This window comes from Brachypodium distachyon, chromosome 3, assembly GCF_000005505.3.
Source record: "Brachypodium distachyon strain Bd21 chromosome 3, Brachypodium_distachyon_v3.0, whole genome shotgun sequence".
Classification (NCBI taxonomy): domain Eukaryota; kingdom Viridiplantae; phylum Streptophyta; class Magnoliopsida; order Poales; family Poaceae; genus Brachypodium; species Brachypodium distachyon.
The window spans coordinates 55,667,434-55,687,546 of record NC_016133.3 but is presented as its reverse complement, the minus strand read 5'-3'; the positions used below and the strand labels follow the sequence as shown (position 1 = coordinate 55,687,546).

General features: G+C 48.9%; 5 protein-coding genes and 3 non-coding genes across 13 annotated transcripts; 1 reads left to right on the top strand and 7 right to left on the bottom strand.

Moving 5' to 3' along the window:
- Positions 1–967: 967 nt before the first annotated feature.
- Positions 968–4,801, bottom strand: LOC100840826. The gene is made up of 3 exons (XM_003570375.4): positions 4,462–4,801; positions 4,245–4,355; positions 968–2,590 (listed from the first exon to the last, which is right to left on the bottom strand). The coding sequence occupies exons 2-3, from the start codon at positions 4,353–4,355 to the stop codon at positions 1,415–1,417; spliced, it is 1,287 nt and encodes a 428-aa protein (XP_003570423.1). The 5' UTR covers positions 4,462–4,801; the 3' UTR covers positions 968–1,414.
- A 3,352-nt stretch (positions 4,802–8,153) lies between these two features.
- LOC100840528 (ATG8-interacting protein 1) lies at positions 8,154–10,719 on the bottom strand. 6 transcript variants are annotated; one of them, XM_014901119.2, is made up of 3 exons: positions 10,563–10,719; positions 9,040–9,844; positions 8,154–8,680 (listed from the first exon to the last, which is right to left on the bottom strand). In XM_014901119.2, the coding sequence occupies exons 2-3, from the start codon at positions 9,838–9,840 to the stop codon at positions 8,567–8,569; spliced, it is 915 nt and encodes a 304-aa protein (XP_014756605.1). In that variant the 5' UTR covers positions 9,841–9,844; positions 10,563–10,719; the 3' UTR covers positions 8,154–8,566. The 6 variants fall into 6 exon arrangements, with proteins under 6 accessions (XP_014756605.1, XP_014756603.1, XP_003570422.1 ...); XM_014901117.2 differs by having other exon boundaries at positions 8,154–8,615; XM_003570374.3 differs by having other exon boundaries at positions 8,154–8,537.
- A 306-nt stretch (positions 10,720–11,025) lies between these two features.
- On the bottom strand, positions 11,026–13,743 carry LOC100840221 (probable mediator of RNA polymerase II transcription subunit 36b). The gene is made up of 7 exons (XM_003570373.4): positions 13,592–13,743; positions 13,205–13,500; positions 12,926–13,021; positions 12,733–12,810; positions 12,470–12,646; positions 11,508–11,576; positions 11,026–11,395 (listed from the first exon to the last, which is right to left on the bottom strand). The coding sequence occupies exons 1-7, from the start codon at positions 13,608–13,610 to the stop codon at positions 11,222–11,224; spliced, it is 909 nt and encodes a 302-aa protein (XP_003570421.1). The 5' UTR covers positions 13,611–13,743; the 3' UTR covers positions 11,026–11,221.
- On the bottom strand, positions 12,065–12,139 carry LOC112272093. Its single transcript, XR_002965789.1, has one exon. It is a non-coding gene; the product is annotated as a small nucleolar RNA snoR60 (small nucleolar RNA).
- LOC112272094 lies at positions 12,322–12,397 on the bottom strand. Its single transcript, XR_002965790.1, has one exon. It is a non-coding gene; the product is annotated as a small nucleolar RNA snoR60 (small nucleolar RNA).
- A 118-nt stretch (positions 13,744–13,861) lies between the features above and the next one.
- TRNAL-CAA lies at positions 13,862–13,945 on the top strand. Its single transcript has one exon. It is a non-coding gene; the product is annotated as a tRNA-Leu (tRNA).
- Positions 13,946–14,028: 83 nt separating this feature from the next.
- LOC100825839 (protein DETOXIFICATION 35) lies at positions 14,029–16,925 on the bottom strand. Its single transcript, XM_003572918.4, has 5 exons — positions 16,231–16,925; positions 15,512–16,137; positions 15,021–15,435; positions 14,829–14,915; positions 14,029–14,720 (listed from the first exon to the last, which is right to left on the bottom strand). Exons 1-5 carry the CDS (start codon positions 16,732–16,734, stop codon positions 14,637–14,639), a joined length of 1,716 nt encoding a protein of 571 aa, XP_003572966.1. The 5' UTR covers positions 16,735–16,925; the 3' UTR covers positions 14,029–14,636.
- A 904-nt stretch (positions 16,926–17,829) lies between these two features.
- On the bottom strand, positions 17,830–19,989 carry LOC100825527 (protein DETOXIFICATION 35). Its single transcript, XM_003572917.3, has 3 exons — positions 19,550–19,989; positions 18,816–19,450; positions 17,830–18,731 (listed from the first exon to the last, which is right to left on the bottom strand). Exons 1-3 carry the CDS (start codon positions 19,844–19,846, stop codon positions 18,119–18,121), a joined length of 1,545 nt encoding a protein of 514 aa, XP_003572965.1. The 5' UTR covers positions 19,847–19,989; the 3' UTR covers positions 17,830–18,118.
- Between the last annotated feature and the right edge of the window lie 124 nt (positions 19,990–20,113).

The window sequence follows — 20,113 nt, the reverse complement described above, 5'->3', positions numbered from 1 at the left end:
ATTTGTATAGATTCTTATAAAAAATTCATGTCACTTATTTCGATACGGATGGCCTTCCGTTCCAAAATAAGTGATGCGGATTTGTATATATTTTTATACAAATTCATGTAACTTATTTCGGTATGATATTTCTAATTTCCTGCCACGCCTGCTCGCTCTGAACTGGAAGCAGATTGATTGACGCTTGACCCTATGCGCCAGGAAGAAAATATCACTTGATTGAAGCTTCCCACCAAGTTCAGTGCAACCTGGCCGGCCTAGGCTACAACCTAATTAATTTGCAAGTTTTATCTGTAATCCTTTTTTCGTTTTATTGGTAGAACCCAAGGTTGATATGATCATCAGGATCGTCCCGTAAAGACTGGACTAGATGAACTGGTCATGCTGTACAGATTATTGTTGTCGTTGAGACTGACATTGTAATGTAACGCGCCCCTTGATGATTCTTGTGGTCAGGAGCTCGTGATATTTATCAGCATTATTACCCGTCAGCTTCGTCCAAATACGTACACAACATCTCGTGATCTCCATGTAATCTCCGGTGGCCCATCTGCATTTCAGGATATTTCTTCAAAAATTCCTTTCGTAGCTCGGGAGATGCGTAGCACGCTATCCACACCTTGTGTTGATATTTCTTTCCCTATTTCAGGATGCTGAACTACGACAAAACAACCCACATACCTCAGCAGGTAAACAGACAAGGCGGGGCACCATTGTCAGTGAGGCTGAAATGTGGGGCCAATGGAAAATTGGTAATCTTTGGATGGTGCCAGCAAATTACCTCACCTCAAACTACAGGTCTAGAAGAAACCAAATGATTCGACCAAGCATCCTTGGTAATATAATACTCCTGTAATTTAATCCACGTGAACAACCGATGGCAGTTCCAGTTAACCCAGCAGGCACAACAAACCCATGTGGATCACAGGAACTTGTGATATGAGAGACGCCAAAATCATAAAAGACAGAAACCAATTAGGTACTTGCTCATCCGAGATGAATATCACAATAGTACTTCCAAAGTCACTGATTGCTCCATCTGGCAACGCTGCTGAAAGGAGAGAGTTCTGCCCTTTTCGCTAGTTTATTATGTACATAAACAGCATCAGTACAGGAACATCAAGTCGGTTAAAGACGATTACAACAGACGCTACGCCGGTAAAGTATTTGCTGTTTTTATAACAACACAAAGAGAGGTTCCAGAATCTGCATCACCTTTGGTATCTTACGAGATGATTAGCTGGACACTGAATAACTATCTAACTTCAACTTTACCACTAAACCTGGAAGTTCCCATAGGTTTGGTATCTCCTGCAGTTAAAATGATGTATGAGGAATGCGAGCACTGTTGCAGGAGCAAAAGAAGGAAAAAGGCTGATTTCTTTCTTTAAGGTTATGATGGTCAGTGCAGCGGTTAGCTGACTCCTGGCTGTGCCATTGGGCGGAAGGACCAGCTCTTTCTTGGCTCCGTTGTGATTGCAGCAACTTTGTCGTTTGCCCACCAGTCAGAGCCGAGCGCGCCCGTCTCCTCCACATGAGCACCATCAATGTTGTTGAACTTGAACTCTTTGGCCAGTCGAAGGGAGAGGGAGCGCCGTGCTTTCTCAGGCAGGTCATGGTATGTTTCGTCAACATATAGCCCTGCTCTTGTTTCATTGGATTCTCTGGAGTGATCACCGTTACTGGTGGGTAAAAGGTGAAAAGATGATTGAGCAGAATCTCCAGAAATTGCGGTTTTCTTCTCCAAGCAGCGGGCAACATCTTCAACTGTCAACTCAAACGAAACCCGGTGATCCATAGCATGATCATTGCTTTGAAGTCGCGCAGAGAAGTCTACAACAGGTACTGCTGCTGTAATATGGCCATCCAAAAGGGAGCCACCATTCCGCATATGACGAGGTATCAACTTCTGTGTAGCAATGCCCTCGCCATCCAGGATCTTCGGTGGCTCACGAACTGGGAAGGAGGGGAAAGTGCAATGTGAGGAAGTCTGCAACTCAGGGTCAGGGAACGGGGAGGAAGTGCCAGAGCAAACTGAACTTGGAGATATGAGACGCCCTATTGGACTCTCAGGGTAAATATGGTACGGGTGAAGTTCACCCCTTTCACCATTCTTGCTGCTGTTGAGTGAAGTCAGAAGTTTTGCATATGGCACCTCAGGGGAAGAAGGGGTTGTCAGATGGACAGACTCTGGTGGGGGGGTGAAAGGAGCTGTTGAAGGTTCAGTTGTGAAGGCTGAGAAGACTGGAGGTGAGACCAATTGTGTCTCATGTGCATATGGCCCAGTGGCAAAGATGGATGGAGTCCCTGAGGGTGACGGAGAATTTGGCGAACGTGGCGAAAAAGATGGAGCACCCATCGGTGATTGTACAATAGATGCAGATCCTGATTGGAGGAAAGAAGCCGGAGATGATGGAGGTGCAACAAAGGGGAATACCGGAGGAGGTTGATGATTTGGAATTTCTGGCACCGTTGCATCTATTCTCTGAGATGCAGGTTCAGGGACAAGGACAGCATGGCTGATGCGCCGGCCATTCTTTTGAGATCCAAAGCAAAAGTACGCGCTCAACCAATCAGCCCATTTCCTTCTCTGCAAATGAATAACAACACTTGTTAATACAGAAACACCACTCGCCCTTGTCATCCTGTGCAATCTTGCACAAGATAACGGTTAAAAGAAGTTCATAAATAAACTAGGAACCTTTACGAGTACGAATTGAAGAGATTAAAATGCCCACGTGTGATCAGTGCAAGTGCACTTTTCTCAAGCATATACATTCTATAATTAGTGATCTGCCTCAGCTCCTCCGTATAATCGATAATAATACAAGACTTCGGTAGAAACAGACAACAATATGAAACATGACACACATTTACGTTGACGGAAGACAAAAAAAGGACATTATCATGTTAGTTAGGCTGCATTTAACCCAGAAAACGGTAGAAATGGAACCACATGAGTAATACGAAATTACGTATCGAAACAAGATTGTAGAAAGGACCCTAAATATTTTTATTATTTACGCAGCTACACGGTCAAAATTCTGGCTTCGCCACCGAGAGATCTCCGTCAGCAATCATCAGTTCATCACTTCATCAGCTGTTATTGTAACAAACTTTCTTCTGCATAGCGTGGATAATCTATGGATGCTAATTTGTTTCATAATGATCCAAACTAAAAGACCTGGAGAGTAGCAATCATGAGCGTACCACATTTCCTTATCTTTCATGAACAGACAAAACTGTAAGATGGAAGCAAACAAAAATAACAGGATCAATGCCTAAACAGCAGGCCATGTACTAAAAAACTAGTAACTAAGGCCAGGGATTAAAAAAGAAAGAATAGCTGGTGGCATATGGCCAGCTAAGAGAGAATATATTTGTCCTCTCTGGTTCTCTGAAGAATTCAAACAGACTGTTTCGACTATTCCCTTATTTTCTGAGGGTTTCTCACATTTTTTACAGCGACCATAACCCCATTTCCATGCATGTTTTCAGTGCTGAGGACAAAAATGGCAGTCTTACATATCAAATGTAGGAGTCATATAAATAATTTTCTGAAGAGAGCTTATTGCAGCTCCCAGAGAAGTCTAGAGCAGGGGGGAAACTTGATTACATATTTGTTGCGTTGAAAGGGGAAGTGCTGAAACTTTCACGCATATGTTCCACAATGTCACCATTCACCAATATTATTTGCAAGTCGACTTAGTGAAGAAGAAGCACTCAAGCAAGCTTACCCTCACTGATCTGATAGCATGTAACTACCATCTCAATGCACACAACTAGTTTGTAACATTTCCTTCCCGTCCTAAATGAAATAATTCTACCGAGCCTCGATGGAAAAAGACAGAAATCATCTACGCGGTAATTTGTAACATAAGTTTCTCATCTAATTCACCAATAATCTACTCAGCGATGCAACTATACAATCAAAGCCTAAATCAATCAGTAGGCCTAGCACCTGTGGCATTTTTTTTTAGTAGGACAACCATAAGCACCGCCTGGTATACCAGGCCTTGAAAACAGTAGGCTGGACCTCTAGCCAACTGAGCGACCCTCAGTTCTCGACTGGGTTACAGCGTGATGCGTGATCATTGATGAATCAATTATGTATTAAGCAATCATGAACCCCCTGTGGGAATAACGTAATCATCGACACAAGCAACCTAAACGATCCAACCAAATCATCAACACGGACGGTAAAATTCACAACATACGAAGAGGGTGCCGGGGTAAGAACGAACCGGCTCATCCGTAGGCAGGGCGCGGCTCTCGGCCGAAATAATGGCGGCAGCAGCCGCGTTCACCGTGTCAACGCTGTTGTGCACGGGCCTCATCTCACCCCCACTCTGCATCTGTCAGCAACCACGGCAGCAGCTTACAATCAGGGGCGGATCTAGGCCAGAACTCGTGAAGATCAGTGGGATTTAACTAATCCCTCAACGAAAACAACCAACCTACCTCGAAGCTCGAACCCTCAATGGCCGGAGAGACCGCCGGACGGGGCGGAGAAACAGCAGGAGCGCGCCGCGGTGTCCCGACGATGAAGATCGGGAACGGCGACGCGCCTGTGGTGGGGACTGAGGCGGGCAGCTGCAGGACAGATCTAGAGCCGCCGCCTTGAGGAATTTCTGGTTAGAGATGGAGAGCAGTGAGAGGCATCATGGGAGCTTGGGGGAATTTCTCGGACTTGCTTGTGATTGCTGAGACTAGGAGCAGCCAGATCCGAGTGCGCTCGAGGGGAGGGAGGAGGAGGAAGAAGAGGAGGAGAGGGCTTGCTTCTGATTACAAAAACTAACTGAAATTTAGGGGATCCTTTCTTATACCGCTGCTCTAGTCAAACACGCGATTAGCCTCCGCTATGCAACCGAGAATTTACGATCCTGTCCCTGTCTTCGTAGGAGTACATTGTTGTTGATGATGATAAACCAAACACTTTTTGTTTTGATAAGAGTAATGATAAACCAAACAATTTTGTAGGATAAGAGGAATGATAAATCAAACAATTGTTTTTGGATAAGAATGAAATCAATTGTAGTAAGACTTGATTTACTAGTAAGAATTTGGAGTACTTTGTATGATGATGATGATAAACCAAACAATTTTTTCAAGATAAGAAGAATGATAAACCAAACAATTGTTTTTGGATAAGAACCAAATCAATTGTAGTAAGAATTGATTTACTAGTAAGAATGCTTTTGGCGGGGATTTACTGGTAAGAATTGATTTGGTGATGTAAATAAAAAGCAAGAATTGATTAACCTCCATAAACATCCCAGAGGACTCCAAAACTCGTTGTAGATGATGTGAAAGCAAAGAAACTTCTTTTTTTTACCCAAACAACGTGCAAGTGTCTTTCTCTTCAACCAGTGTGAAAAAAATAGTGAAAGGAAAGCGTGGTTTGACCTCGAGAGTACTGACAGTCGAGTCGAGTTGTTAGCAATAAAAACCAAAAAAAGAAAGTCTACGGGAGGGTATTTTGGTCATTGCGGGATGCCGATGGCACTATCCCCACGTGTGCGTTGGGAGGCAGCCAATAATCGTGGCCACACAGAAACCCACGCTACGTGCTCCCCGTTTTCGTACCCGTAACACGCGCGTCGCCGTCTGGAGTTTTCGCGGCCCCACGTCTCAGTGTCACGTATACGAGGCGTGTATGAGCCACCGCAGTGGCCGGCCGGCGACCCCCTCGTGCGGTTGGGTCTACTTGCCCCGATAAGAAAAAAGAAATGGAAAGGCGCCTTTCTTTTTCTCCGGCTTTCCGCTTTTGTTATTCCGTTTGCGGCTTTTCTCCCGCGAATCATCGCGGTTCTCGTTCGATTAACTGATGCTACTTTGCTTAGTCGATTAATTTTAAAGCTACTCCAAACTTGTTTCTTAAAGGACTCCCTGCTGGATGAACAGCAAACGATATCAGGCAGCAGCAGGTGTACGTGTGTGACAACTAGATCGAGCTAGCTAGCGGTGACATAATTGGAACATGAGCGAGTGTGAGAGAGATCCAGCTAGCTAGCTAACTAAAGGCTAAGAGGATGGCACACTTAACTGATTGAAAACGATCAGTTGTTAACTTCTTCTGCAGGGGGGTGGGTTGGGTGTGCCCCTCATCGTCCACATGTGTACTTCCTCTCTCTCTCTTTCTCCCATGGTGATTGACCGGCTGTATTTTATATAAATACAGGTGGCTAATCAAACTCTTCTCTGCACTTTAAGCTTGATTTTGTTTCTTCTCTGGAAAGAACGTACTGAGCTGAGCGTGCGGCCTGCAAAGACCTGGAATTATATACTGGTGTTCACATCCACTCATATATATACTTATATAGATAGGTCGGATCAGCAAAATGTTAGTACTATATTGATCCGGCCAGTCACCTCCAGCTAGCTAGCTAGGTTGGAGCTGACATTCTGTCAAGTGTCAGCTCACTCCATCTCCATGCATGCAACCTACTGATTAATAACAAGCAAATGAAGATTCTGAAAACATGAAGCCATGCCACGTAATAGTTTCAGCACATCCTGATTTTTTTCTCTTCGTTGTCCTTCAGTCGGTGTGACCAGACCTTGATAGTTTCAGAACACTGACGAGACACAACAGCGAATCCGCGATCACACCCATGGAAATCAACAACAACAAAATTGCGGATGAAGCAAGGACAGCCCTACTTTGATACCCTCCAAAATCTGTTAATTTCGTGCACATTGCGGGCTGACAACTGTCATGACTGACTCTGAAATTAATCTCTGCTACGCCTTCTGTCAGTTGCCAGTTTTTATTTTCGAAACCGTGCGAAATCGGTTGCCAGTTTAAGCAAAGACGGAGCAGTTCTATATAAAACTTAAGGGGGGAAACGCCATATACATATCGGAGCAAAGGATCGATGGACGATCGAGCAACCGGGACTAAAATCGCTTGCGAATTAAAGTTCAACCAACCAACTGGTAGTAATCACAAGGTCCAAATTAAATTACATGAGTTTCGAGATCGATCTGCAACTGCAAGCCGGACGTACGTACGGGCCCCCGCCCGATGGACCCGGCCAACGGCGACGACGGCAACGGCATCTGCTTCCCCTACGACGTGCTCCTCAGCATACTCCGCCGGCTCGCCGAGTCCCGCCTTGTCTGCTGATCGTCGACGGCCACAGCCTCCTCCTGCCGCACTACTTCCCCTCAAACGTCTTCCCCGGCGTCTTCACCAACAACCATGGGTCTGAAAACGAGTCCTCCTTCTTCGCCCCGACCCCATCGTCGCCCTCGAAGCAGCAGAACCAGCCGCGGCAGGCGGCACGAGTGGGCCACCGTGGTGCACCACTGCAACGGCCTCCTCCTCCTCGAGGTGGGAGGCCTGGGCTACGGCTGTGGCCGATTCGTGTGCAACCCGGCGACGGTGCGGCGCGGCGGCCTGCCGCGGCTGTCGGAGGAGGAGCTGTGGCCGTGCGCCAGGTCCATTCGACGATGTCAGAAGTGTTCCGGTTGATGACGATGATTGTAGCGAAGGAAGAGATTCACGTGAGGATGAAGATGACGAAGTCGGGAGTGTAGAGGGTTCTGAATACTCCTGGAACTCAGACGAGGACAACTTCATTGACCATTTGGATGAATGTGATTCTTCGCACCTCGGTCCGTCGGAGTATTGGAGTTGCAGGATAACAAAAGCCCAAGCCAAGTCGCCAAGAGAACTCAAAATAAAAACAACAGGAAAAACACTCTACGGAGAAGCCGTCTAAATCCCCGAATTAGCCCAGCCCAGCACCAATGGTGAGTGAACACGTCCATGACCACTCGTTCCAGCTAGCCGCACACAGTCACCACTAACTAGAAATTAACATGGACGTGTTCGAGCTAGAAATTAACTTGGAGTGGGGTTATTGTAGAGTATGAGACTTAAGGAGTTAATAAGGAGGAGACACCCCCGGCCAAACTTAAAATTATCATAATTTACCAAACAAAAAAGTTTCAAGCCCAATATAGTTTCTCGTTGCATCGACTTATCCTCGTTGCACTAGATAATCAAGTAATTCTAATTTCTTTAGACCAATATAGTTTTGGAAGCTGTTGGAGTAAGGATATAGTATAATTCAGTTGAGGGGTAATCATGTGTACATAGGCTCAGAAATTGCAAACCAAATCAAGATAGATAAGAATCCATGACAGCAATGGAACAGTGTCTGACAAGTTGACTTGCAGGAAGTTTCACATGAGAACTAACCAGAGGCAATTGTTCCAAAAGAGGGAGATAAACCACACAAAACTCACATTATATTTACATATATCCAAGATTCCAAGTGAGTTTGGGATTTGATTACACAGCCAGCACGCATAAACATCCACGAACCTAGTGGTACAGGGTAGATGCTGATGCTCTGCCAGGTTCTGCCGATATCTCCAAGCGATACATTAATTTCACTATACATCACACATCGCTGGGGTGGTAATCAGCTCGATCGAGCAGGTCCATGGGGAGCTGGAATTGAGTGATTGCCAGCAACAAGAATGTCCTTGATCCGGTTCAACGGTACATTGGCACGGTTAATTCTCTGAAAAGCAAGCACAAGTTTTGTGCTTATTAGTAGTAGAACCCAGCTGCAAGTTGCCACCGCAATAGACCCAACATGCTAGAAACGACAATAGACAGGATCACAGGAGTTGCTGAAATGATAATATCTGGGAAATTCTGGCACTGTATGTAAGGAAGACAAAACATAGGAGGCAAAGCTTTTAAGCACAAGAAGGTTATAGGAAATAAAATTCGTATGGGGAAATAAACTGCTGGATGGAAAAAGGCAAAGTTGTGCTACTTGAGTCCTTGACAATGTGCTTATCACTTGCTCTCTAGTATCACAGTAGGAACATGCATGATAGAGCAATTAGTAATCATAGGCAAACTTAATTTTCCTCCCGACTATATAAATAACTTTCACGGAAACAACATGAATTTAGATTATTTTTTTCAGATAAATATAGGTATGCTATCATCTACCCGGATTTCACAACCAACTAGTCTTTTCAGTTGTATGGAATTTTTTGGCTAGCAATTACCTCCTTGCTGCTAGCAGGTTGCAATTTGACCTGCTGAAGCTGCAGCTTGCCCTTCTGCCAGCGCCGCCGAAAATACGCCATCCCCATCAAAGCAGCAGCAGCCACAAAGATAGGCCAAAGCTTGTTACTTTCCTTGGCACTCCTATACAGTGATATAAGTTGTTTCCTCCACCATGCGTCACGTGGGACTCCAGAACCATCAGGCTTGTTATGTTCACCAGATGCAACCTTGGATGAACCAGCGGCAGGGCCTAAATTGTGCAGCGTTATTGGCTCCTCGGTTTTACTCTCAGTAGCTGACCAGCTCAATTCTTTCTCAGCATCACCGTGGGATGAGAACTTAACAGGGTCTTCACTAGCCAAATGCACCCCATGCAACGTGTTGCCATCATCAGACTCCATATCAACCGAGGAAAGGCCTTTTCCTTTGTCAAAGGACGGAATCCTGTCAAAGTCATCCTTCAATTTCTTCTCTTCGCACCTAACGTCATCGCCGCCCTTGTCGGAAACTGCATATTGGCTGCCACACACCTCCTGCCGCTCTTTGCTATCCGCGCCCTTGAGGAGATCCTCGGCTTCATTTTGCGACACTGAGAAATGGCCAGACATCAGTAGTGCCGCAGCTGCTGAATCATCCCCCTTTGCGCCATACGCCTGACCTTCAGCCTCTTCCTCATGATAAGGCTCAGATCTTGGTGGACCAGGCGCAGATGCGTAGTTTGATGCAGTGAGTTGCACAACCTCCCAATCGTTCCCACGGGGAGAATTCTGCTCGGCAGCACCAGTGTGGTCAGGCTCCATCTTCCTGTGATCGATTAAAGTCAGCAAACCCAACCACACAAGGCTACAGTAGTACTCTGCATGACAAGCAAATGGCTTGCATAATGCAATTAATTGATGATCAGTGAGATGCAGATATCAGTAGTAATAAAAAAACTAGAAGTACAGTGTATATATATTGACCCGATGCAGTATAGGAGCTGTGACAGACAGGCAACAAGAATATGCAGCAGTAGCTAACAATATAGTTCCATAATGATAGTTGTAGGATGAACATAAAACAGCTGCGATTCAGAAGCAGAGTAACTGCAAAGGGAGAACCAGTTTTGTTGATCGAGGCAGTCCCCTCCCTCCCGCCCTCCCCCTCCCTAACCCTAAGCCTTTGTGTCAGAACAATATAGCAGGCGAAACATTCATCAACAACATAAGCGGCAGAACGGATTTCATTACTCAAACTAGCCGCACCCATTCGAGTAGTTACTAGGAAACGGAGCGAGCCAGCGAGCTAAACCCACTCGTTTAGCGTATGTGTTCAGGCAACGAGCGACTAACTAACTAGAACTGGATGGAAAGTAAAGCAGATAGAGGAGGAGCCGGCCTGGGATGGATGGATCATCTCGAAGCGATCGACTACAGCGGCGGAGCGCGAAATCCAAGAGCTGGAAGCGAAGCGAGAACAGGGGTTCGATCGAAATCTCGGCGGAGAGGGGATCGGAGCAGGTGAGGGTTCGGGGAAGCCGTACCAGAGAGAGTAGCCTCGCCTTGAGTTGCAGCTGCGGCAGCAAGACAGCCAGCGGTAGCAAATGGGGAAAGGAAGAAGAAAGAACAAGAATGTCGTGGCGTTGCGTGCTGAGATTTTTCTGTTTCTTCTTATTTTCGTGAGTGGAGGGAGTGATTTTTCTACGGCGACGCCGACCGGGACGGGAGAAATCTTTGGCTGCTGGGCTGAGTGGGCTGGGCCCTAGCTTTGCTTTTCTAGATGGGCTTGGATCATCATAGACTGAAGAGAAGCCAGTTAAAATTTATTCCATGAGGATTATTAACAGAAGGCCCTCCTTTTGCTCAAAAAAAACACACAAGCTCATCGTCCTCTTAAAAAAAACAGAAGGTCCTTTGGAGAGACTGCGGTTTCAAAGGTGTCGGCGATCATATTATCCATTCCCGGTATTATAAGAGGGAGTAGCCAAGAAAAAACAATTTTGGGACTTTGATAAAACTCCTGCCAACATTTGCTAATAAGGAAATACCATCCAACCATCAGCTGCTAGAATTCAATTGGACATAACAAAAATCAGTAGCTGTAAAAACAGCTAGCGTTGTCTTACACAGCTCCCAGGATATCCTAGCACTAGGGGTACCACAGCTGCTGATAAAAGTACACATTACATAGCACAGAAATTTCTTAAGTTGGCTTTTGTTTCTTGGGCACCCTGTAGCCACCGACGACGCAGGCGTGGTCACGCTCGAAGGGCTCCAGGGTCACCTGCTCCGAGGGCTTGAACTGGTCAGCCTTAAGCTTCTCCACTTCACTGGCAAACACAGCCTCAGCAGGCATGGTGGAATCGATACAGTTAGCCTGATCAAAATAGGCAAGTGTCAGGTCGACTGCCAACTTATAATTTTCCAAGGCAAGTGCCTTGGGACGTAACACGCCATGCTGATTCTTAAGTAATAAACGAATTAGTTACCTTGATAGAGATGACAAAGTGACCGCCGTTCTTCAAGAAGTATGAAGCATTAAGGGCTAAGATCCTAGCCTGTGGTATACAAGGTGACAGGGTTTAGAAATGTTTAATCACAGTATTCACAAGTTGCCTTGTGCTAGTATTTTTCAGGATTCAGATGCACGGTCGGTTTGTACAAACATGAAATCAAAAAGGAAACACCAGTGTAACTAAATGTTTGCTGACCCAACACCTTCACTTTATTGAAAATCAAAAAGGAAATCACAAATTTACTGGGGAAAAAAATAGACAAGTGAACAGCATTATTACATGTAGGAGATGTCCAACCTAACCCCCTTCAATTTGAAAACCAATACAAACAGCTGTTTTCAAAGCTTCTTTCCTATGTTAGGCAAAAAAAACAAGAAAGAAGAGACCAAACCAAATATCTAAAGTGATGGTGCAGTGGGAAGGTTGCAACTTGCAAGGTTACTTATCATCAACCATCCAAACTTAAGGCAGAACATACTGTCAATAAACATACAAGACACATTGTCACAGAAATGGCAAGTGGACATATGAGCATCAGAAACTCGATTTTGCATCATCCAATTTGATGTCCTGAAGGGGAATCCGAGTTAGCTCATCATCTGCTAAGCCCCACAATAGCCACAGAAAACCAAAGGCATTGCACTTTCATAAACTAAGAGCCGACTGTTCCATAAAAGTAATAGATTGTAATTATATCGGATCCGATGTTAACCTATCAAAATACAGCAATAATTAAAACAAACAGAAAATGCAGCAAAATGAACAAAGAACCAGAATTAGGCATAAAGGCATCAGAGACTCGATTTTGCATCATCCATTTTGATGTCCTGAAGGGGAATCCGAGTGAAGCTCATCGTTTGCTAAGCCACCAAAAACTCATGAAGAGCAATGCACACAGAAGGAACTACTTTACAGAATGTATATAATATGTATACCTGGTCAGGTTGCGCAACATCTGAGAAGATAACATCAACCATGCCGACCAACATCCGGTACCTTGCCGGGTGCCTAGCATCCTCAATAATGGGGATCACATTGGTCCTCTTCTTGGCCATATTGACAAGATCCCTGCCACTCCGGTGAGAGAACTCAACAGCATACACCAACCCAGTCTGCGAGTAATCAAATCTATTCAGGTAACTCACACAAACTGCTAAGCAATTATTAACAACAGAAGGAACTGTCAACAAGATCTCACCGGTCCAACAATATCAGACACATGAGACACGGTTGTTCCTGAGGCGGCACCAAGGTACAGCACACGAGTTCCAGGAGCCTATAACAACGAGCACAAAGTCAACTACTGCAACAACGAAGTTGTTAACTAACACTACCACATTGACCAGTTGCAAACACTTCAGGACACAAGCTAATGCATAAGAGTAACTTACGATCCAGATATTGTCGACACCACCGAGCACAGCCGCAGCCAGCTTGGATCTGAACGGGTTCCACACCCTGTACTCAACCTTGGTTCCGTCCTCATTCTGTAATACCAAAACAGTAATGAGCATCATTTCACATGCGCAAGAAGCATAACAAAGCAGCAGAATCTAGCAGAGCTAATGATTCAGCTGAACCTAGGGTACATATCCTAGGCCAACAAAGGCACGAGGCAACGACAGAGACAGAAGGTACGTAAGCCACTTGAAGAAGTAATAAGGACGAACCTGGACGGAGACACGCTTCTCCCCGTAGACGGACTCGCCGGGTACCATGTTCTTGGTGCAGAGCGCGTCCTCCTTGGCCTTGGCGATGAAGACACCGTCGTGCTTGTGTGGCACAACAACAACCTTGCTCCCGCCCTTCATGCCGGCACCCCGACCTCCTCCCCTGCCGCCGCCGCGACCCCTGGGGGTCCGGCCTCCCCTTCCTCGGCCACCGCCATCACTTCTCCCCCCGAACCCCCTTCCACGGCCGCCGCTGTCGCCCCTGCCGCCGAAGCTCCTGCCGCCGCCGCGTCCTCCTGAGGGGAGAAGCGAAACATCAGCAAGTGAGACTTGAATCTAGGATAGCATGAGAACGAGGAAGAAGAGACTAGCGTGGCGGCTGCTTACCTCGAATCGGTGCCCTCATGGTGAGGCTATTGCTTGTAGCCGCCGCCGCCGGGGAAGGGAGGAAGGGTTTAGGGTTTTGGAGGGAGGGTAGTAGGGTTTGGTTGGGAGTTTGGGGAGGACTTATAGAGGAAGACTAGGGTTGGTGTTTGATCAGGGCCCTTGGTGGAAGAATGGTTAAGTGGACGGTTTAGATCACAGATCGTCATATTGGTTTTCCATTTCAATAAGGTAAACGTCATATATTTTGATCCTATGTTAATTAACAATTTAGTCAGGATGGCCGAGTGGTCTAAGGCGCCAGACTCAAGTTCTGGTCCTCTTACGAGGGCGTGGGTTCGAACCCCACTTCTGACATTTATTTTGTTATTTTCTGCATTTGAAAGTTTAATTTGCGTTTGATTACACCAGTATTTGTTTTTAAGGAAGAAAGTGCCCAATCGACCAGGAAAATCACAATTCTTTTCTACCGTCCGAATTCCAACATAACTCTTGAAAACACCATAGATGATACTACAATGGGGTCTTAGCGGCTAAAAAAGATCAATATGAAGGCAGCCGCCGCTTATCTCCTCACGACTCATAACCATGTAACACTTCTCTTGAAGTTATGAAATTCAGATGGAAGAACTCTCCAGATGATTCCTAAAAAGAGAAAAACTCAATTCCAAACTGGCCTCGGTAGACTTCAATTCCCTTCCTTGCTGGTTGAAACTGCATATCCTTCTTTGTGCAATTGCCATGCCCAGTTGTGAATTGGGTCTTGATATCTACGAAGCTGGTATCCGAGATAGCCCAACGCATGCTGTCAAAACACTAATACTAACCTGATCACTCAAAACTTCATTAAGTTTGTACAGAAATTCCTTTGACTACCAGCCAGTAGCTATAAACTCTAGGTATATCCGCATGATCCCTACAAAATCAATGTTCTAAAAGGCTTCTGTCTAACTCGTTAATTTCCCGCCTGAAATAACACAGGGTACACACTACCTTAGCCTAGCACAATCCACGGTATTGCACCGAGAGACAAAGCTCAATCAGAGTTCTATCTAGGCTCCTCCCTGTCTATCGTGGGAAGCTTCTCATGCTGCCCTCCCCATAATCTCACTCTTTCCAACGCTTGCGATGCCTGAAACAATCACCAAAAAACCATGCTTAGAATGTGATCAAATATCATCTGCAACCCGCTAACTCCTGGGTGTATATATTTTCCAGTCATGAGGCACATATATATCACCTCTGCTTTCCAGTCGGTATTATAAACCATGTACATGAGGATCGCTGTCTGCAACGCTGTCCCACACAACATCCCCGCCCAGATCCCCTGCAGACCAACAGAATTTTCAGGCAAAATTAACCAGGACATGTTCATAAGCCAATGCCAATGTATGGCAATGTTAGGAAGAGTGGTCTGTGAAGTTTGGTGTACCCTGACGCCCCATCTGAAGAGGTAGCCGAAGATGAAGCCGAGGGGGAGGCCGAAGGCGTAGTAGCAGCCGAGGTTGATGTATGCCACGACGCCCTGCCAGCCGCCGCCGACGGCGACGCCCGAGATGACCGGCTGGATGCTGTTGAGCACCATGGTGACGGCGAGCAGGTAGGCGATGTTGGCGACGGCCTTCTGCAGGTGCGTGTCGCCTGTGAAGATCACTGCGAAATGGTTCCTCGTTGCCAGGATGAGAACCATCGCCAGCAGCCCCAGCGCCAGCGACTGCGCCAGCACCACCACCACCGCGTGCATCGTCGCCCTCGGCCTCCCCGATCCCAGCTCGTTGGACACGCGCACGCTGATGGCCGCGTTCAGCCCGATGAACAGCATCCCCTCCCACCCATTGATGTTCATGCTGCATATTCATATACATTGATCAGTAATAAGGATAGATACTTGTACTTGTTGTAATTAGTGTTATAGATGCTGACCATATGGATATGGAGTCGACGGCGATCTCGGCGTCGTCGAGGTGGCCGGTGAGGACAACGAGCACCATCATGTACCAAATCTCCAAGCAGAGCATAACAGCCGAGGCCAGCGAGAGCTTGACGAAAGCCCAGAGCTCCTTGAACGCGGCTCTCGACAGCCCCGTCCACCCTTCCCTGCACCAACCCACAACATACGCCACCTGCGCCAGCGCCGTGAGCCAGGACGACACGTCGTAGGCCGCGGCGGCGCCGGCGATGCCCCAGCCGAGCACGGACACGAAGAGCGCGAGCAGGCCGACGTGCGCCACGAGCGCCGCGAAGCCGATCCACGCCAGCGCCGCCACCTTGCTCTGCGCCTGGAGGAACTTCTGCGTGGGGAAGTTGATGGCGAGCGCGAACATCTGCGGGATGATGCGGAGCGTGAAGTCCCCCGCGGCGTCGGCGATGGCGTCGTCCTGGCCGAGGAGGCGGAGGATTCCGCCCGCGAAGACGTAGAGCGGCGAGAGGAGCAGCGCCGAGGCCGTGAGGATGATCCATGACCGCTGCATGTACACGCCCAGCATCGCCACCTGCCCCGCCCCGAACGCCTGCCCGCACAGCGTCTCCAGCGCGCTCCCCATGCCCAGCTGCTCGACTCGATTCATCACAAATTCCACTATTCAGATCTATCGGAGAATTGCAGATGATGATTAGAGATGGAGAATAAGGAGGATACTGACGAGGAAGCCGAAGGAGAAGTTGGAGACGACGGAGAGGCCGATGGCGACGGCGGAGAGCTCGCGGGTGCCGATGTGGCCGGCGAAGATCTGGGTGGTGGAGTTGGTGCCGTAGAGGCAGAGGATGTTGAAGGCGATGGGCGCGCCGATCGCCCACAGCCGCCGCGACTCCTCCGCGAACACCGCCACCCCGTCGCGCGCCGACCGCACCGCCGCCGCGTCCCCTGGGGCCTCCTCATCATCATCATCACCGTCCTCTTCGTCTCCGGCGCCGGCGGCCACGACGACGAGCTTCCCCGTCTCGTCGTCGCGCCCGCGCACCGCTACGACCATGCTGGCGGCTGCGGCCGCGGCGGCGGAGTGCTCGTGCTCGCCGGCCGGGTTGTTCCTGGGCGTGGTGGCCGGGGAAGGGGTGGGCGTAGGGACGGCGGCGGAGATGTGGAGGTGGCGCGCGCGGGGGCTGTGGCTATGGGGCGTGGTGAAAAGGAGCGGCTCGGTGTAGGCCATGGTACTAGGTAACGTAGTGGGCGGAGGATCGGAGGGGAGTGGCGGCCGGTGCTGCTGGATCGGCTCCTGGCCCTGGCTGGCGCGCGTGCGGCCGGCCGGCCGTCCGAGCTCGGCGCGCGAGGTTTGCCGTTCTTAGGCGTAGTTGCCCTGGTTCGTTAGTTGGGACGGATGGCTGAGGACGACGGACGCCGTGCGCGTTGCGTCTGTTTATTTTTGGTTGCTTGCCTTGTTGTAATTATCAACTACTTTTTGCGGAGAAACATCATTATCTATCTTCATCTTAATTATTATTTTTGCTAATTTGTAGCTAGCTGTTTTTTTAATGCGCCATTCGTTTTTTGGTCCGTTCGATTTTGCCATGTTCATTGTCGTTGTCGTGTGAAGCCTCGTCGCTGTTGGGTGTGGACGTGTGGTCTTTGTGTTTACTCTCTTTTGCGCACTTAAACTGAAATGGTTATGTCGTCAAAGCTTTTGCATCTGATTTCTGAACGCAGGGAGTATGCACACGGCCTTGCCTGTGCTCCCTTTGTTCGCATGCTTGGTTCTGAGATTCCACGGCTTGATTTGGGTCTGTGGTATTCATATTCAGTTGCTTGGATTTATACCTACACGTGCAAGTGCTCTACTGTTTTCTGCACTTGCAGCTTTGAGCTGTTGCATTTAGCGGGATGAGCATTCTAGCCATCTGTTTCTAGTATCCCCATTTTAGTTTCATGCTGTTTCGAGCATCTTGGGAATTGGATTGCTGAAGCCTACGGATTTTTTGTAGAATTTCGTGAGTGAAGCACAGTCCCCATATTTTGATAGTAAGTGATCTGTTGACTACATGGATGCTTTTCAGATTCAAAAAAAGTAGGGGAATTTAGTTTTCATATTAGTTTTAGTTAAGCTAGTGTCTCTTTTAAAAAAAAGTCTGAGACAACTCATATAGTTTCATTCAGATTGCGTGCAACATCATTGTCACCACATAAACAAAAAGAAATAATGGAGTGTCTAATTCTCAGTCGACTAAGAAATAGTCATCTATCAGTCGAAAATCGTAACCATCCAATGAAGATTTTCTTATCCATCGGATCTTCATTAATCTTAGGCGAATCTCAATGGTTGAATAAAAAAGTTGTCAACATCGACTTAGAAATAGTTATTTCTTAGTCGCCTGAGAAATATTAAAACCGAAAAAATAAATTCAGAAAGCTCAGCATTCCACGCATCTAGTACACGTCTCCCTTAATTATACTGTCCATGTAATCACTCTCCGCGCGAAGAATTTCTGTTCATAGCACGGAACACATGCTTAGATCCGGGACCGGGAGTCGCAAGCAAAGATCGCTGGTGATTGCAACGAAGCCGCTAGCAGCTCTGAACATATTTCCACATAACATAATCACACTCGAAAGGCTTCTTCCTTGAGGTCACCACCACCACCTCCCTGAATCTTCACCGGCTTGCTTTCGCCGCCAGCCCAGGCGCTGATCCGTGCACCCGCCTGTGCCGCCTCGGCCTCCCAGTCCGTGCTCCAGATGACCACCAGCAAGACCGCCGTCTGCAGCGCGGTCCCGCACAGCATTCCGGCCCAGATCCCCTGCGGCCCAAGCCCGGCTCGGTACCCGAGGCAGAAGCCCAGTGGGAGCCCGAACGCGTAGTAGCAGCCCAGGTTGATGTAGGCCACCAGCGCCTGCCAGCCGCCGCCGATGGCCACGCCCGAGATCACCGGCTGCACGCTGTTGAGCACCATGGTGACCGCCAGCAGGTAAGCCACTTTGCCCACGGCGGCCTGCATTTCCCCGTCCCCCGTGAACAGCACCGGGAAGCTGTTGCGGTAGGCCAGTATGAGCGCCATGGCCACGAGCCCGATCACCAGTGACTGCGCGATCACGGCCGCCACGGCGTGCTTGGCGGCCCTTGGTCGGCCGGAGCCCAGCTCGTTCGACACACGCACGCTGATCGCCGCGTTCAGGCCGATGAACAGCATCGCTTCCCACCCGTTCAGGTTCATGCTGCAGTCAATTAGTGATTGATTGTTAGTGATTGATCATCAGTAGTACTAAATTATTGCGAAGTGAAACAATTGAGAGTGTTACCAAATGGAGACGGAGCCGACGGCGATCTCGGCGTCGTCGAGGCGACCGGTGAGGACAACGAGGACCATCATGTACCAGATCTCCAAGCAAAGCATGACAGCCGACGCCAGAGAAAGCTTAGCGAACTCCCACAACCCCCGGAACGCCTCCCACGACAATCCACCCCAGCCGCCGCCGTCGTCCCCGCAGCAGCTGACAACATACACCAGCTGCGCGACGGCGATGGCCCAGGAGGTGACATCATAGGCCAGGGCGGCGCCGGGGAGGCCCCAGCCGAGCCAGGACACGAAGAGCGCCAGCATCGCCACGTGGGCCGCCAGCGCGGCGAGGCTGATCCACGCCAGCGCGGCCACCTTGCTCTGCGCCTGGAGGAATTTCTGGGCCGGGAAGGCCAGCGCCAGGGAGAACATCTGCGGCAGGATGAGCAGCGTGAACTCCCCCGCGGCTGCCGCGATGCGGTCGTCCTGGCCCAGGAGGCGGAGGATTTGGCCCGCGAAGACGTAGAGCGGGGTCAGGAGGATGGCGGAGACGGAGAGGATCAGCCATGAGCGCTGCATGTAGATTCCCAGGGTGCCCGTTTGGCCCGCGCCGTAGGCTTGCCCGCATAGCGTCTCCAGCGCGCTCGCCATGCCCAGCTGCACGCACCCAATTAAGCAAGCAAATCAGTGTAAGTTCGTTCGATCGGGTCATGTAGTTAAGTCGTTTGATGAAACGGATTTGAGGGGAGAGCGTACGAGGAAGCCGAAGGAGAAGTTGGAGACGACGGAGAGGGCGAGGGCGGCGGCGGAGAGCTGGAGGTTGCCGAGGCGGCCGGCGAAGAGCTGCGTGGCGGAGTTGACGCCGTAGAGGCAGAGGATGTTGAAGGTGATGGGCGCCGCGATGAGCCACAGGCGCTCCGACTGGTGCAGGAACGCCTCCCACGCCTCCGCAATGCTCCTCGGCGACGCCGCGTCCTCCTTCTCCGCCGCCGCGGCCGTGCTCGTTGCAGCTGGCTTCTTCACCAGCAGCAGCGGCGCCTGGTCCATGGCCATGGTTGGTCTCCCGGCGCCGACCCTGAGCGACTCGATTGGTAGTGATGGTATAGACCGAGATGAGCAGCTCGACGGCCGGTCGGTCGATCTGCTTCACCTCGGCCACACACGGATCGAGTACGCACTCTGGCCGGCACAGCGCCATTGTCGATGGGGGATTGTACACATATATATAGTAAAGCGACTGAGCGACGTTAGCTAGCCCGAGGTAGGTGATCGAGGTATCGAACTAGGTTTCTTGTTGTGGCTGATACATTGCTCTGCTCG